Here is a 14727-nt window from a genome sequence, read left to right as displayed (position 1 = left end):
AGGTGCGGCTAGATCACCTCATTTTCAGGGAGAGCTAATGCTTGTTGGGTATTTTGGATTTAACACTGCTTCACACCCAAAAAGAAGTGAACTACGGCGATGTATCAATTGTATTGAATTGATTTCAATGACTATCATAAATTATAAAATTACCATAATATTTTTTCAATTTTAATTTAATATTATAATAATCTAAAAAATGACAATTCTTAAATTTTATATTAATAATTATTTGATTTTTTCAATCGTATGTAGTAATACAAAACGACATATAATATTGTTTTTCGACTAAGAAAAATCAGATTTTTTTTTTGGAGGGGGTGTTTGGTAAGAGAATGTCCATCTATTTTGTTCCTTTTTTTTTTTTGTTTTTTATTTCTTTCACACAATTCACTTATATGGTTGCCATTAAGAGAAAAAAAAAGGTTCACATATACCCGAAATGCTATTATTAACATAGATAATTATTTTGTTTGTTTGTTTCGGTTCTTCTTTGGTAACAAATAAACGGGATTTAACAATCCTGAAAAAAAAAAAACTGCTCAAGCATACAAATCTTATCCACCAGTTGGATCTCTTCCAATTCTTGGGGTGAATCCAGAAAGAATCTTACTTCCGTTATTTCATCGCAATAGTTGTTATTATTATTACAGAAAAAGAGAACAAGACATAAGTAATTTTCATCTCTGGTTGGAAACTAAGAACCGATCATTTTAAGTCGGTCCAACACATTATTAGGTCTTGTATCGTTTGACCGAAAAAAAAGAAGGGGTCTTGTATCGGGTCTGCCGTCCGCGTCTACTATTTTTCGTATTAAAGCGGGTCGAGAACCCGGGCAACCGTAATTAGGGTTTCAGGAAACAGAATCGGTTCTGGTGCAGGCAAATCTAAACTGGGTTTCTAGGGTTGTGGCCGATCCAGATACCGAGTTTAATAAAAGGAAGCGGATTTGATAAAATGAAGTTTAATTTTCCTATTACTTATTAACAAATTAAGCTTCCTTCAGTTGTCGTTGTTGGTTTGGCGACCACGTCGGGGCCATTTTTGTTGGCGACGATTGGAACTGCATCTCTACGAACAACACACCTGCGTTTGTGCGGATATAAAAAGATCGAGCCCAATTTGACCTTTCTTTCCACCGGTCTTCTTCTTTGATCCATTCCACCAGAAGCATTTCACCTCAAAGAAACAATTTCCAAAATTGCAGATAACACTTTCGAAGACATTCATTCACTTAATATTAAAAGTAAATTTGAAACAAGTGCAGAACCAATTCAGAGATCCGTACTTCGAGGTACCATTTCTTCGTATCCATCTATTCCTGCTTTGATTTCATTGAGATTTGACTGTGCGTCTCCATGGAAATTGAATTATCAACATTTGATTTTCCTTTCCATTTTGCATTTAGAGCTCCAACAGGGTTTTTGATCAATGCGCGATCTCTGATGATGTATCATTGATCCGTTGCATTGGTCTGTTTTTGTGGAGGAACATTGAAACTTTAATCGTGATTACCAGAAACTAGAACTGGTTTTCTCTACAGAACTTTCTGAAACATTTAGCTGTTCGAGCCGCAGGTTGATTAGCTCCACATTTATTCCTTGTTTCCTTAATACTTCATTTCCCCCCTTCTCCTGCATAAATGCCAATCCCAATTTGATGTGTCCTTATGCCGAATTTTGGAAATTTTAAAATTTGATTGTTCGCACAGTGTTAGTTGTCCTTCTTATGTTCTAAACATCCGTTGAATCGTCTTTTGCAGGGGAACTTGATTTATCTAACCAGTGAACCGATATGTGTTTGATGTTGGGCTAGATTTGTCGACGTTATCACTTTGTCATCGTGAGCACCAATTGTGATTCTTTTAATAGGTAGAAGAGCAAAGTTTCTACCTTGATCCAGGCAACTTTTTAACAGTAATATCCAAGTGTATTATGAAGGATTACTAGGTACAGTATATGACAATGGAGGAAGAAGACCAAGAGTTGGTTGAAACCTCTGCAAAAAATTCCCCGAGGGAGGTGGATGTTCCTGAAGGACGGCGTATAAATGAAAGTGGAGGAGAATTGCCCTCTGAGCATATTGAGATTGATGATGGGGCTGAGCTCGAAAATGATCGTGCTTCACAAGGATTTATTTCTAAGAGTGCAGTAACACCTACTGAAGACTGGGGCAGGTCTGGGGATGGAGAGGACCAGTTTGAGCCAGTGTCTTTGAAAGACCAAGAGAGGAACATGCTGGATTCTTTGGGCAATGTGGATTCAGTTCGATCTTCTAATTCAGATAATGCAAGCCATTTGTCTGCGAATGATGCATCCTTGGAGTCTTATGCTGGAAAAGCTACGGCATTGGACACTTATCTAGCTACTATTGACATGCAAGATCAGCCTTCTTGGAGTCCGACCTCACCGAGAAGAGATGGGGCTGGCCTTAAGCAATCCTCATCTGCAGCTAGTTTTGATTCATCCTCTGGTTTCTATGGAGAAACTGGGTATTCTTCACCTTCTGCATCACCCACAAAATCTCGTCCTAAACCTGTTATGCCAAATGTTTCCCCTGAACTGTTGCATCTTGTAGATTCTGCCATCATGGGGAAACCTGAAAGCTTAGAAAAACTCAAGGCTGTAGTGTCTGGTAAGGAGATTTTTGGGAAGGGAGAGGAAAGTGATTGCATTGCCGTTTTGGTAGTGGACTCCCTTATTGCCACGATGGGTGGTGTAGAATGTTTCGATGATAATGAGGACAACAATCCACCTAGTGTGATGCTAAATTCCAGGGCTGCGATTGTAGCAGGGGAGCTTATTCCTTCGCTTCCTTGGGAAGGTGACTTTGCAGATTTTATGTCGCCCAGAACACGTATGGTTAAAGGATTGCTTGCAATACTTAAGGCTTGCACAAGAAACAGAGCAATGTGCTCTGTAGCTGGTCTATTGGGAGTACTTTTGAACTCAGCAGAGAAGATATTTGTTATGGAAGTTGGTTCAGCAGAGCAGATGCCATGGGATGGTACACCTTTATGCCGCTGCATCCAATACTTGGCTGGACATTCACTTAATGTAATCGATCTGCACAGGTGGCTTGGTGTAATCACGAGAACACTTTCCACAGTTTGGTCAGCTCGTTTGATGCTTGCATTTGAAAAGGCCATGGGTGGAAAGGAGACGAGGGGTCCAGCATGCACGTTTGAATTTGATGGTGAAAGTTCTGGTTTACTTGGTCCAGGAGAGAGCCGTTGGCCTTTCACCAATGGTTATGCATTTGCCACATGGATCTATATAGAATCATTTGCGGATACTCTGAATACAGCCACTGCAGCTGCTGCAATCGCGGCTGCTGCTGCTGCTAAATCTGGAAAATCTTCGGCTGTGTCAGCTGCAGCTGCTGCAAGTGCACTTGCTGGTGAAGGTACTGCACACATGCCCAGGTTGTTCAGTTTCTTGTCTGCTGATAATCAAGGGGTGGAGGCATATTTTCATGCACAGTTTTTGGTTGTTGAAATTGGTACTGGCAAGGGAAAGAAAGCTTCCCTGCATTTCACTCATGCGTTTAAGCCACAGTGCTGGTATTTTATTGGTCTGGAGCATTTATGCAGGCAAGGACTAATCGGAAAAGCCGAGAGTGAGCTTAGACTGTATATTGATGGCACTTTGTATGAGAGTCGGCCATTTGAGTTCCCACGGATTTCCAGGCCTCTTTCATTTTGCTGCATTGGGACAAATCCGCCTCCAACAATGGCTGGCTTGCAACGTCGCCGTCGTCAATGCCCATTATTTGCTGAGATGGGGCCTATTTATATTTTCAAGGATCCAATTGGCCCTGAGAAAATGTCACGTTTAGCTGCTAGGGGAGGTGATGTGCTGCCTTCTTTTGGTAATGGGGCAGGGTTACCATGGCTAGCAACCAATGACCATGTGAGGAGTTTGGCTGAGGAAAGTGCACTATTAGATGCAGAGATTGGTGGAAGCTTGCACCTTCTCTATCACCCACGTTTGCTCAGTGGACGTTTCTGTCCAGATGCTTCCCCTCCTGGTGCAGCAGGTCGGCCATTTAGTTAAAAATTTCATTTTTGTTTGTGAGATTAAAAACTAGTTTTGTTTTTGCTTGTAACTTTTGATGATTCTTTGCTGTAGGCTCATTTATGATTTCTGAATGTATTTGTCAGCTTGCCAGGTTTTGATTCACATCCTCTGCTTTGATTGTGCAACTCATAAATAGAGTACAGATTAACTGCATTTGATAGTTATATATATATACATATATTTTTTTTGGATAGGTGATAGTTATATATGTATAGAGACATTCTTGCTATTTCTATTTTATTTGAACAATATATTGAAGAAAAATTGAATTGTTACCTTTCCAGAAAATACATTTCTCTTTGTCCACTTCCACTGCCTTCGGGTTTACTAAAACTATATGAAGTGGTTTCCAAATAAAAAATTGAGAAAGGAAGAAAGAAGAAATTATTATTGGATGTATGACTATTGTAGAGAAGTCAACTTTCCTTGAGGTGGTTCAGAATCATGACGTGTTATACGTTATGATCTTTCTATTTAATTTAGTATAAAATTTTGAGCGATTAGAATAGGACTCATAATTTTGTTATCATAGCTTGTTTTATCTGGGTGAGTTGTCTTTCTGGACAAATGATCAGGGTGATTTTAGTTGGAACAGTTGGGCTAGATTTAGTCATAATGAAATGAATAGAAATGAAAAGAAAAAACCACCTCTTTGTATGAATTTCCTATGATCTGTTTGGAACGAAAATGGTGATGAGAGATTCTTATGACAATTTCTGAATTTTGTCTTTGCATTGGTGAAAATGTTACGAGTCACCCCAAAAAATATTTTTCCATCTGGGGAAGAAATCTCACCTTTTCTTGAGATATTTGTCTTGTGACTTGTATCTAGACTCTAGAGTGAATATTGTCATGGACCCTAAAACATTTTTGTATATCAAACGTTTTATTTTCAATTAACAAGCAAACATTAAGATAATTTATTTTCATTTCTTTTCTCATTTCTTGCTAACCAAAAAGAGCTTTAAGTTATAATTTGGCTGAAAATTTTATTATTGTTTAGCCTTTATTCATCTTCTCCAGGATTTAGAGGAACACATCCCTGTCATTTAATTCATGTGCTTTAATGTTCCAGGGGCACACCGAAAGCCTGCAGAGGTTCTTGGTCTGGTTCATGTTGCTACACGAATGCGTCCTGTAGAATCCTTGTGGGCCATGGCCTATGGTGGGCCAATGTCATTACTTCCACTCACAGTTGGTTATGTTCAAAACGATACCTTGGAACCACAACATGGGAATTTTCAATTGTCTTTAGCTACAGTTTCTCTTGCTGCTCCAATTTTCAGAATTATTACTATGGCTATTCAACATCCTGGAAATAATGAAGAGTTATGTTGGACAAGGGGGCCTGAGGTTTTGTCGAGGATATTAAAATATTTGCTGCAAACGTTGTCTACTTTGGATCTTGGAAAGCAAAATGGAGTTAGAGATGAGGAACTTGTTGCGGCAATTGTCTCTCTTTGTCAATCCCAGAAGAACAATTATACATTCAAGGTGCTGTTTTTTCATACTTTGCTGTTGGATCTGAAAATGTGGAGCTTATGCAACTACGGATTACAGAAGAAGCTCCTATCATCATTGGCAGACATGGTCTTCACTGAATCATCAGCCATGCGAGATGCTAATGCCATCCAGATGCTTCTTGATGGATGTCGTAGATGCTATTGGATCATTCGTGAAAAGGATTCTGTTAATACATTTTCAGTGAATGAGGCACAACGTCCTGTTGGTGAAGTGAATGCTTTGGTTGATGAACTCTTGGTGGTTATTGAACTCTTAGTGGGAGCAGCACCTCCGTCATTGGCTGCCCAAGATGTTCAATGTTTAATAGGATTTGTGGTAGATTGTCCACAGCCGAATCAGGTAAATATGGCCACTGAATTACATTTTCTGACCCAGAATGAATATACAGTTGATTTTTGTTGGATGGCAATAATTGTACCTTCATTTTTTAATCAACTAGTAAAGTTAGATGATTCAGAATGAATATACAGTTGGTTTTTGTTGGATGGCAATAATTGTACCTTCATTTTTTATTTTCTTATCAACTAGTAAAGTTAGATGATCCTTTGGTTTTCAGTTCCTCTTTTGATGTTTCCATGTTTTTACTGTCATATAAATATGGGGAAATCCTTTTGTAACCAAGATAGGTGAAAAAAAGATTGTAAAGCTGTTACGTTACTCTTTCCCCCTTTAAATATAACATACCTTCGCTTCTTTTTCCAAACGAGGGTAAATCATGTCATTACATGTAAATGGTGTTGAAAATAACTTTTGGCAATAAGACTGGGGGTAGTTAAAAGAAGGTTACAATTTCTTAGTTCATCACTTGGGTGACAACAGTTCTATCCTATAAATTTAGAATGAAGTAACATCCCAACTCAACTGAAGCTTATTTCAACTCAATGGGTTGGTTACACGGATCCTGTTTCACCTTTCAATTGCATGGGTAAAGTAAGACAGACGTCAAAATGTTTAATGAGTTGAGCTATTACCTTCCAGATTTCGGAATTTGAGTTGGAAATAATCCTTGCTGGTTCTTAGTTTTGGGAGAATTATTTGGGAAGAAGATATTATATTCTTCATTGTCATATGATCTTAATGTGAAGTTTGAGCTTGTGTCATGTATATCCAATTTGTTAAATTTGTTTAAAGCTAGTTTAATACATTTCCTACATTGAACATTATGGCACTTATAACCAGAGTAAGTTCCTTGTTGGTGTGCTTTTCCAGGTTGCCAGGGTATTGCACCTGATCTACAGACTGGTGGTACAGCCAAATAAATCTAGAGCTCAGACATTTGCAAACTCATTTATATCTTGTGGAGGGGTAGAAACACTTCTTGTCCTCTTGCAGAGGGAAGCAAAAGCTGGTGACTGCAGTATATCAGGAGTTTCTAACATTAAGGATGATGGTAATTCGTTAGATCAGGGTTCTGGACTTGATGCTGACAGGGTACAAGACAAAAGCGAGAATGATGATTCGAAGCATCTTGAGGAAAGGGAACCTGCTTTAGGCAAAGGTCCAGAGTCACGGTCCTCAAGTGGAGACAGTTCTGTTGTCATCTCTGCAGGTGTAAAGTTGGAAAGAATGGGGTCTGGCGCTGAAAATCAAATTGTGAAGAATCTGGGTGGTATAACTTTTTCAATAAGTGCTGAGAGTGCAAGGAATAATGTCTATAATGTTGACAATGGTGATGGAATTGTTGTCAGGATCATCAATCTTTTGGGTGCACTAGTGTCATCTGGGCATCTGAAATTTGGTTCACGGGAACCTCAAAATATTACTAGTTTCATTATGGGTAATGGGTTGCATGATAGAGGTGGTAGTATGTTTGATGACAAAGTTGCTCTTCTGCATTTTGCTTTAAAAAAGGCTTTTCAAGCAGCACCTCAGAGGCTAATGACTAGCAACATGTGCATGGCTTTATTGGGTGCATCGGTATGTCCGCTGTTTTGCCTTTTTTCCTTCAACATCTTTATGGTTTTTGTTGATGACAAAATGGATGATCCGTACCAATTATTGAGGTGTTTCATGACAATTCCATGAAGTTTTGGGTTTCTATTTGTACCAGGCTGATCTTGTGTCTGGGCCTATTGCAAATTTACAAAGGCCAGGCTATGCAAGTATAGAATATTTGACCCTGTTAAGTATTTATGTTTGCTAATTTGTTTTGAATTATTATTTTCTGACAAAACCTAGATATCAGTTAACAAGCATGGTTGATGAACTTCAGTTAAACACATGTTTTTCTTTCCGTTTCTTTCCCTGCCCCCTCCTCTTTTGTTTTGTTTTTTTTTTTTGGGGGGGGGGGGGGGGCTATTTATGTACCCCTTCTATATGTTCTACTGGGACTAACATATATTCTTTCAGATAAATGCTTATTCAACTGATGATGGGCTGTACCTTTATGATTCTGGTCATCGCTTTGAGCATCTTCAGCTTTTGTTGGTTCTTCTCCGTTCACTCCCATATGCATCTAGGGCATTCCAAGTTCGGGCATTACAGGTGACATCCTTATGCCTTGCCATGTTGTTTACGTAAATTTCTCTTGGCATGTTTTCCTTATTTGTTTGATATTTTCCATGCAAATACTCTGCATTACATAGGTATTTGGATTATTGAAAGAAACCACAAGGAAAAGAACCATGCAAATACTCTTTACCATTGGTATAAATACTGTTGCCTAAACCATGAAGTAAAAAGTTAGAAGAGAACTACTGTTCTATTTTTTATGCTCACTTGGATTTGACTTTCTGGAAACCTGATGGTAATTGTTTTCTATGTCTTCCTTTTTAGCAAAACAATCTCCATAAATCTAGGAAAAATAAATAAAATTGGAAGCACACTTGCCTCTTCTATTAGGAAGCTTCCCCCCCCCCCCAAAAAAAAAAAAAAAAAATAAAATAAAAAAGGGGTTGATGAGTGTAATTTTTTATTTGGTAAATTGTTGATAACTTAAATTAGATATGGATACATTATAATTCACAGGGAGCATAGTCTCTTCTGGGCAGAAAAAAGAGAAGAAAAATAATGTATAATCTCAAGCAAATCTAAACTTGTTCAAATTCTCTCTCTCCCTAAATGCTATACTAAAATGCAAGTTCCAAGCAATATTATGTCTCTTTAGTTTCAGTAAGCTAAGAAGTTCATTTCTTTTTTTTTTTGGGGGGGGGGGGGAGATATTTGTTTGTATGATGGTCATTTTGTCAGCTATAATATGGTTAGTATGTGTTATTCAGATGTGGATCATTTTGTTTGACAATGTTCATTATCTTGACGTTCACTAATAATAATAATAATTTTAATGATAGTAACATTACTGTTTTTCTTCTTATACTTATTATTTCAAAGTTAGGGTTGAGTTGGAACTCATATATATACTTGTTTTCTCACAAATCTAGGGCCACCATTATGTTTAAAGGCTTAAAATAGGCTAAATACCAAATACTAGCCCAACCTGAGCCCTAATACCTGCTGAGATAGGCCCCCAAGTTGGGTCAAGTTGACCAAGGATTTTTACAAGAGATCTTGCGAAATATCAGTTTTTTGAGGGATCAAGATCCCTTGATCTCAAACCATACAAAATACAACGGAACCAATGGTTCTGCTCTAGCTGGCTGGCAGAGCACCTGTTCCAATGCTGTGTATCCTTATAATAATTGTTATTTTGGTATTGGTATTATAATAATTATTATTCCTTCATTTTCTGTCTTCTTCCATTCAAATGACCTTTTTGGATTTCTAAGTTTTAATTTCTTAACTGTTCTTTTCTATATGATTTCAGGATCTTCTGTTTTTGGCTTGCAGTCATCCAGAAAACAGAAGCAGTCTTACAAAAATGGAAGAATGGCCTGAGTGGATCTTGGAGGTTCTTATTTCCAATTATGAGGTACTGCTGCTATTCTCTCTTCTATCTGATGTTATTTTTGTGATGTACCTAAATGTCCAACTTCTGATGCCGTGCTCTCTAAATTATTAAATGGAGTAACTGTTTTGAAGTCCTAGTAGTCAGCTGTATAAAGGGTGAACCCAGTGCCAAAGGCTTCCACAGCAGAGTCCAAGGCAATTTTTTTCTGAGAGGCTGTTTTTAGTAGTCTACTGTGTATAAAAAATAGATGAATTATATTTTCTTTTGCCAATAGAAATACTTGATTGTGCAGATGGGTTCAAACAACTGTTCAAGTGGTGCAAGCCTTAGTGACATAGAGGACATTGTGCATAATTTCCTTATTATCATGTTGGAGCATTCAATGCGACAGAAGGATGGTTGGAAGGTTAGAGTTCTGTCTTTGCATTTTGTGCTTTATTTCTTCTTGTGCTTGGCCTTTTAACATCTTCATCAAATACAGAAGTATTGCAAATACTTTTAATTTGGATTGCAGATACTTTTAATTTGGTAAAGTTATTTGGATATATGTACTCGGAACATGGTTTGCTTTCTACCTGTGAATAATTCCATAAGACCCATGGTCTTCAAAATTCTTGGATAAATGAGGCCCTGTCCTATCATCACTATTCTAAATGATGATTACTTTTGTTTAGTGTTTATTCTTAGAAATTGATTTATTTTCATTTTTTTCTCAGTTCCAACTCCTGAGTCCTGAGCTCTTTTACTTCTCCATCTGCCCTTGCAACCGAATGTTAAATACTAGAACTTGTCATAGTGTGACATCAAATCATGGTGCCTCACGTTACATTAATCTATCTTGTTTTTATGCCTCTTGACCCAAGTAGTTTGAACTTGCCACCAGATGCTTGAAAATATTTTGTTGGATTGGATTTCATAACATTGGTTTCCATTCTACTCATTCTTGTTTCTTCCAGTTCAGTTAATTTTAAGGTTTATTCCAGGGTTCAATAATCCAATTCAGTCTTTTGAAAGCAGGTTTGAAAGCAATAGAACCTGCCTATACTCAGCAATTGTTGGCTTTGCTCAGAACCAAGTCTATACAAATTGAGTTTCCATTTTTTATCGTTCTTAGAATATGTTTTGTTGATTAAATGCTGAACTGCGTGCGCTGTGTATATTCACGCATTCATGCTTCTCTTTTTTTTTTCTTCTTTCTTTCTTTCTTTCTTTCCTTTTGTTGGTTCTGGGGGGGGGGGGAGGTTGTGGGGCAATAGACTAACTGATTAGCAAACTCGTTTTTGGATTTTACCCAGATTTTGATTATCATCCTTCTTTATCAATATTGATGTTATAAATGTGTTCTGTTTCCTTTTGGTATTTATTAAAAAATTGTCTACTGTTGGTAGTTACTATATGATGTTTCTCCGTACATTTTGTTACCTTAATTATTGTAGTTGATATTGCTTTTTTCTTGTCTTATCTGTTTCATTTATATTAGTTGGTCACACCTTCTTTTTACAGGATATTGAAGCTACCATTCATTGTGCAGAATGGCTATCTATGGTTGGTGGATCTAGCACAGGGGACCAACGCACAAGGTGCTTCCATGCACTGCAATAGTCATTTTAATTTTTTATTTTGTGTAGTATGACCCCAATTTATCATTGAAATAACATATCTAGTTCATTTTCATGGGAGCTATTATGTTTACAAACACCTGGTAACTTGGGCATCGACTCACAATGATCAGAATGTCCACTGCTGGTTCAATTGGATGGGTGATAAGACCCCGAATTCAGCAGATTAACAAAGGTAAAATGGCACACAGAAGTAATAACAATAATGGACTTTTAATCAAACAATCAACTAGAACAGAACACGCTACAGCAGTAGGTGATCCTATGCTACCTGAGAGCAATCGCCCCCTCCCTTATTTCCCTGACAATTCAAAAAATGCATACTCTCCTATTCTCCCTTCTCCTACTAATAGTAAATACTTTCCTATCATAATCCCTTAACAAAATCATTCCAAATCCAATCCTAAAAGGCATCCTGTATCTCAACAGAATCACCCCACATTTATTCCTCAACTATTTCCTTCCATTCCTGGCTGCTGTGCAGCAGATCTTGTATCTTTCTTGCCCTGCCTGTGAGTATAGACTTGTGAGATGAGGGGTCTATCAATGGGTCATGCTGGGAAAGAACAAAGTCAACTCCAAGTCTTAAAAGATGAATGGAACATTGTTAGTTTATGACAATTGGGATTTTTAGCTCCAGTATTAGCCTATTAGGTACAGATGGGAAGGATAATTTTTTAATTGTAATTAGTAACGTATTGAAATGTTAATATTCTTTTATTTGTATGGACAAGCAACTTATATTTATAAGCACAATCCATGTCCTGATTGGATAATGTGGCCTGGAACTTCTGGGATTCAAACAAGGGCCAATCAGCCAAGATCTAGTGAACCCAAAGCACAAAGGGGCGGGTATGGGCTTTGAGGAGGTAAATTGCTGCTTCTGTGGGTCTTCCAGGCTGGTTCTTCGTACAGCAAGCCCATGTAGATGTAGGGCTGCAGCCTGCAGCTGCTTCTTGCTGTGCAGCATTGACAGTTAGATGTTCCTTTGGAGCACCTCAAACTATCTTTAAGGGTTTGCTCATTGAATTGAAGGATTCAAACAAGGACCAATCAGCCATAGATCTGTAGTGAACCAGAACCATAAAAGGTAATTTTGGGTATGGACTGTGAGGGATGTTCTTAGGGTTTTTAAACCTCAGATTGAGAAGTGGCTATCAGTTATTGATGTGGAGGTCTTTAAATTCAGCCTATTCTTAGGTTCTGAGGAAATAGGAGGCAGTTGAGGGATACTAGGACTCTAGGGTCCAACGGCTAAAGGGGGATAACAGGGTGTATCTGGATTCAATGGGGGTAACCTACAAGAGAAGGTTATCTCAAAAGGTGAGTATATTCTGAAAATGGCCTGCAGATTTTACTGCATTTGAGTTGAAGGTTTAATGGAGGTTTTGGGGCTGTTCTTATGGTTGGTTGCAGGTTTAGGGGTAGACAAATAGGGATCTATGGTTTGTAAATTTTTATTTTTTATTTTTTTAATGTCAGTTTTGTGATTCTGCCCAATCAGAGGGGGTATTCTAGTGATCTTTTGATTAGTTATTAGGTCATTAAGAGGCCCATGGTTTAAGGGTCCAGTCAGTGTAAAGGTCTGAGTTAAAAATCTATTTTGAGTTAGTATTTTTATTTCCTATTCTAAGTCGGTTGGTTTCTATTTTCAGTTTGAGTTTAGTTGGGAGCTCTGTTGATATTAGAACACTATCTTATTATGTATAAACAAGCCCCACCACTTAATGGGAAATAAACCTTTCAGATTATTAATAAAGTTTTTCTCAATTTTGAGTCCCTTTGTGGGTGTTTGATGTGACAACAATGTTTTATTCAATTTGGTAGGTCCAAGATTGAAGAAACACCATGGTCTGAGGTGAAGTCAAACTTGGTTCCTCAGTGTGGCTGAAAGGACAGCCTTCTTGATGTAACCCAGGGTTTGGGTTTGCCTTCCGGGACCCTCTTTAATTATGCACTATATATAAGGTTTGGGTTATCTATGGGATGGTTTGGGTATGGTGATGTTCAAGGTTTAACAAAATCACTATTGGGATGATTTTAGGACAACAAGGATTCCTAGGAGGGTTGGATCCATTTGGGAAATTGTCTTGTATAGAGAATGGATTAGGAAAGGGTTAGAGTTTAACAAAATTAACAAAGATCCTATGGGATGAACTAGGGTTGTTAGGAAAAGGAATGGGATGAATATGGGTAGAGTTTGTGAGATATTAGGTTTTCACCAACTAAAATGGGATAGGAAAATAAAAGACTGATCAGATGGATGGGGTGAACTAGGGATTTAACAATTTAGGGATGGGGTGGGAAAGGTTTGGAAAGTCTAGGGCTAGGGAAGGGAGGGGTGAAAGCTTGCAGTTAGGGAGAGAAGGGGGTAGGGGAATATAGCGGCAAAATGAAAAAGGTTCTTGATTTGGATCTTGGAATTCTTCAAGATCCTTGATTCTTTTTTCTTTCTTTTCTCTTTTCTTCAGTTTCAGATCTGCCACAGGGTTCAAGAAAGGAAAAACAAAAAAATAAAAGAAAAAGGGGGAAGGGAAGGTCTGCCCCAAGAAAGAGAAGAAGGGGGGGTGGGGGATGCTGCCATAGGGTGGGTGGGTGGGTGGGGGGGAAGCTGCGATGGCTAGGGTGAGGAATGGAGAGGCTTGCGAGTGGAGGGAAGGGGTTCTTGATTGATCGCAGGGTATGGAAGGGGTGGGGAGGGGCTGTACTTGGGAGGGAAGGGATTCTGTTGTTGTATGTGAGTTGGAGAAGGAACAATGCTGGAAAATCCAAGAACTCTCTGCCCAGGCCGTGTGGTGAACTCTGTGACTCCAAGCTTCAATTCATTAGTCTTCAACTGATTTCACAATGAAGTGGCTTTATACAGCCTTACATAAACGACACTTGGACATGGACTTAACAATCTAATATGAATTAACCATAAGAAGGAATGTTGAGATTATTAGTAAAACTCTAATTACTTGCCAACTAACTAGGACCACACAAATTTACAAAATAGAATGAACATTATCTAGAAGGAATCTTGGTAGCTAGATCCCTGTTAGGGCACCCACAAAACTAGGACTCTAAAATATACTGACTTTGACTTAACCTAATAAAGAAAATAAAATAGATATAGACTCCTCAAGGGGTAAGGAGTCTAACTAGACTAAGGACACCCAAAGGAGGGGCATGGAAAATGACCAAAAATACAATGAGGGGCATTCAGCCAGCCCTTGTTGCTGCATGCTCAAGGGGCTGTTTGGGCCCAAATTTCAGGCTTCATTTGGGCCTCCTGACCCTTGCTATATACTTTTGCAACTCTATCTCCATTCAATCCAAGCATCTACAAGGCCCCGATTCAGGTATGCAGCCCATACCTCAGCTCCTTCTAGATCACCTTTTTTCTATAATTCTTGAATTTTTGGACTTTCCAAGACACCCCAAAATTCATGGCCAATTCTACATCAGTTGAACCGTCAGATCTGTCCCACACTTTAGGCACATCATCCCTCCAACCCTATTGTCCTCAGGTTTTAGTTTGACCCTAATTTTTTGACCATCCAAATTCAATATATAAGTATTACTTGAATTTTCATGCTCAAGAAAACCCCTAAAACAAGAAACCCCATGTGTTCCATTTTGGCCATCCAGAACCCACCAAACATGGAGGGTCATT

The 14727-nt window shown here is 38.3% G+C and overlaps 1 protein-coding gene across 1 annotated transcript in view; it reads left to right on the top strand.

Annotated features, from left to right (window-relative positions):
* The first annotated feature begins 876 nt into the window (after nt 1-876).
* Nucleotides 877-14727, top strand: part of LOC149013689 (WD-40 repeat family protein / beige-like protein) — a 52903-nt gene continuing 39052 nt past the window's right edge. Inside the window, exons 1-8 of the mRNA XM_089158626.1 lie at nt 877-1294; nt 1763-4038; nt 5155-5942; nt 6813-7520; nt 7953-8087; nt 9367-9471; nt 9743-9856; nt 10954-11030. Coding sequence (XP_089014752.1) covers nt 1959-4038; nt 5155-5942; nt 6813-7520; nt 7953-8087; nt 9367-9471; nt 9743-9856; nt 10954-11030 — 4007 coding nt within the window. The 5' untranslated portion in view covers nt 877-1294; nt 1763-1958. The remainder of the gene's footprint in view (nt 1295-1762; nt 4039-5154; nt 5943-6812; nt 7521-7952; nt 8088-9366; nt 9472-9742; nt 9857-10953; nt 11031-14727) is intronic.

This window comes from Hakea prostrata, chromosome 6 (assembly GCF_041222555.1).
Source record: "Hakea prostrata isolate BN-2017 chromosome 6, UWA_Hpros_2, whole genome shotgun sequence".
Taxonomy (NCBI): Eukaryota; Viridiplantae; Streptophyta; class Magnoliopsida; order Proteales; family Proteaceae; genus Hakea; species Hakea prostrata.
The sequence above is the reverse complement of the archived record's forward strand: the minus strand, read 5'-3'. Positions and strand labels throughout refer to the sequence as shown.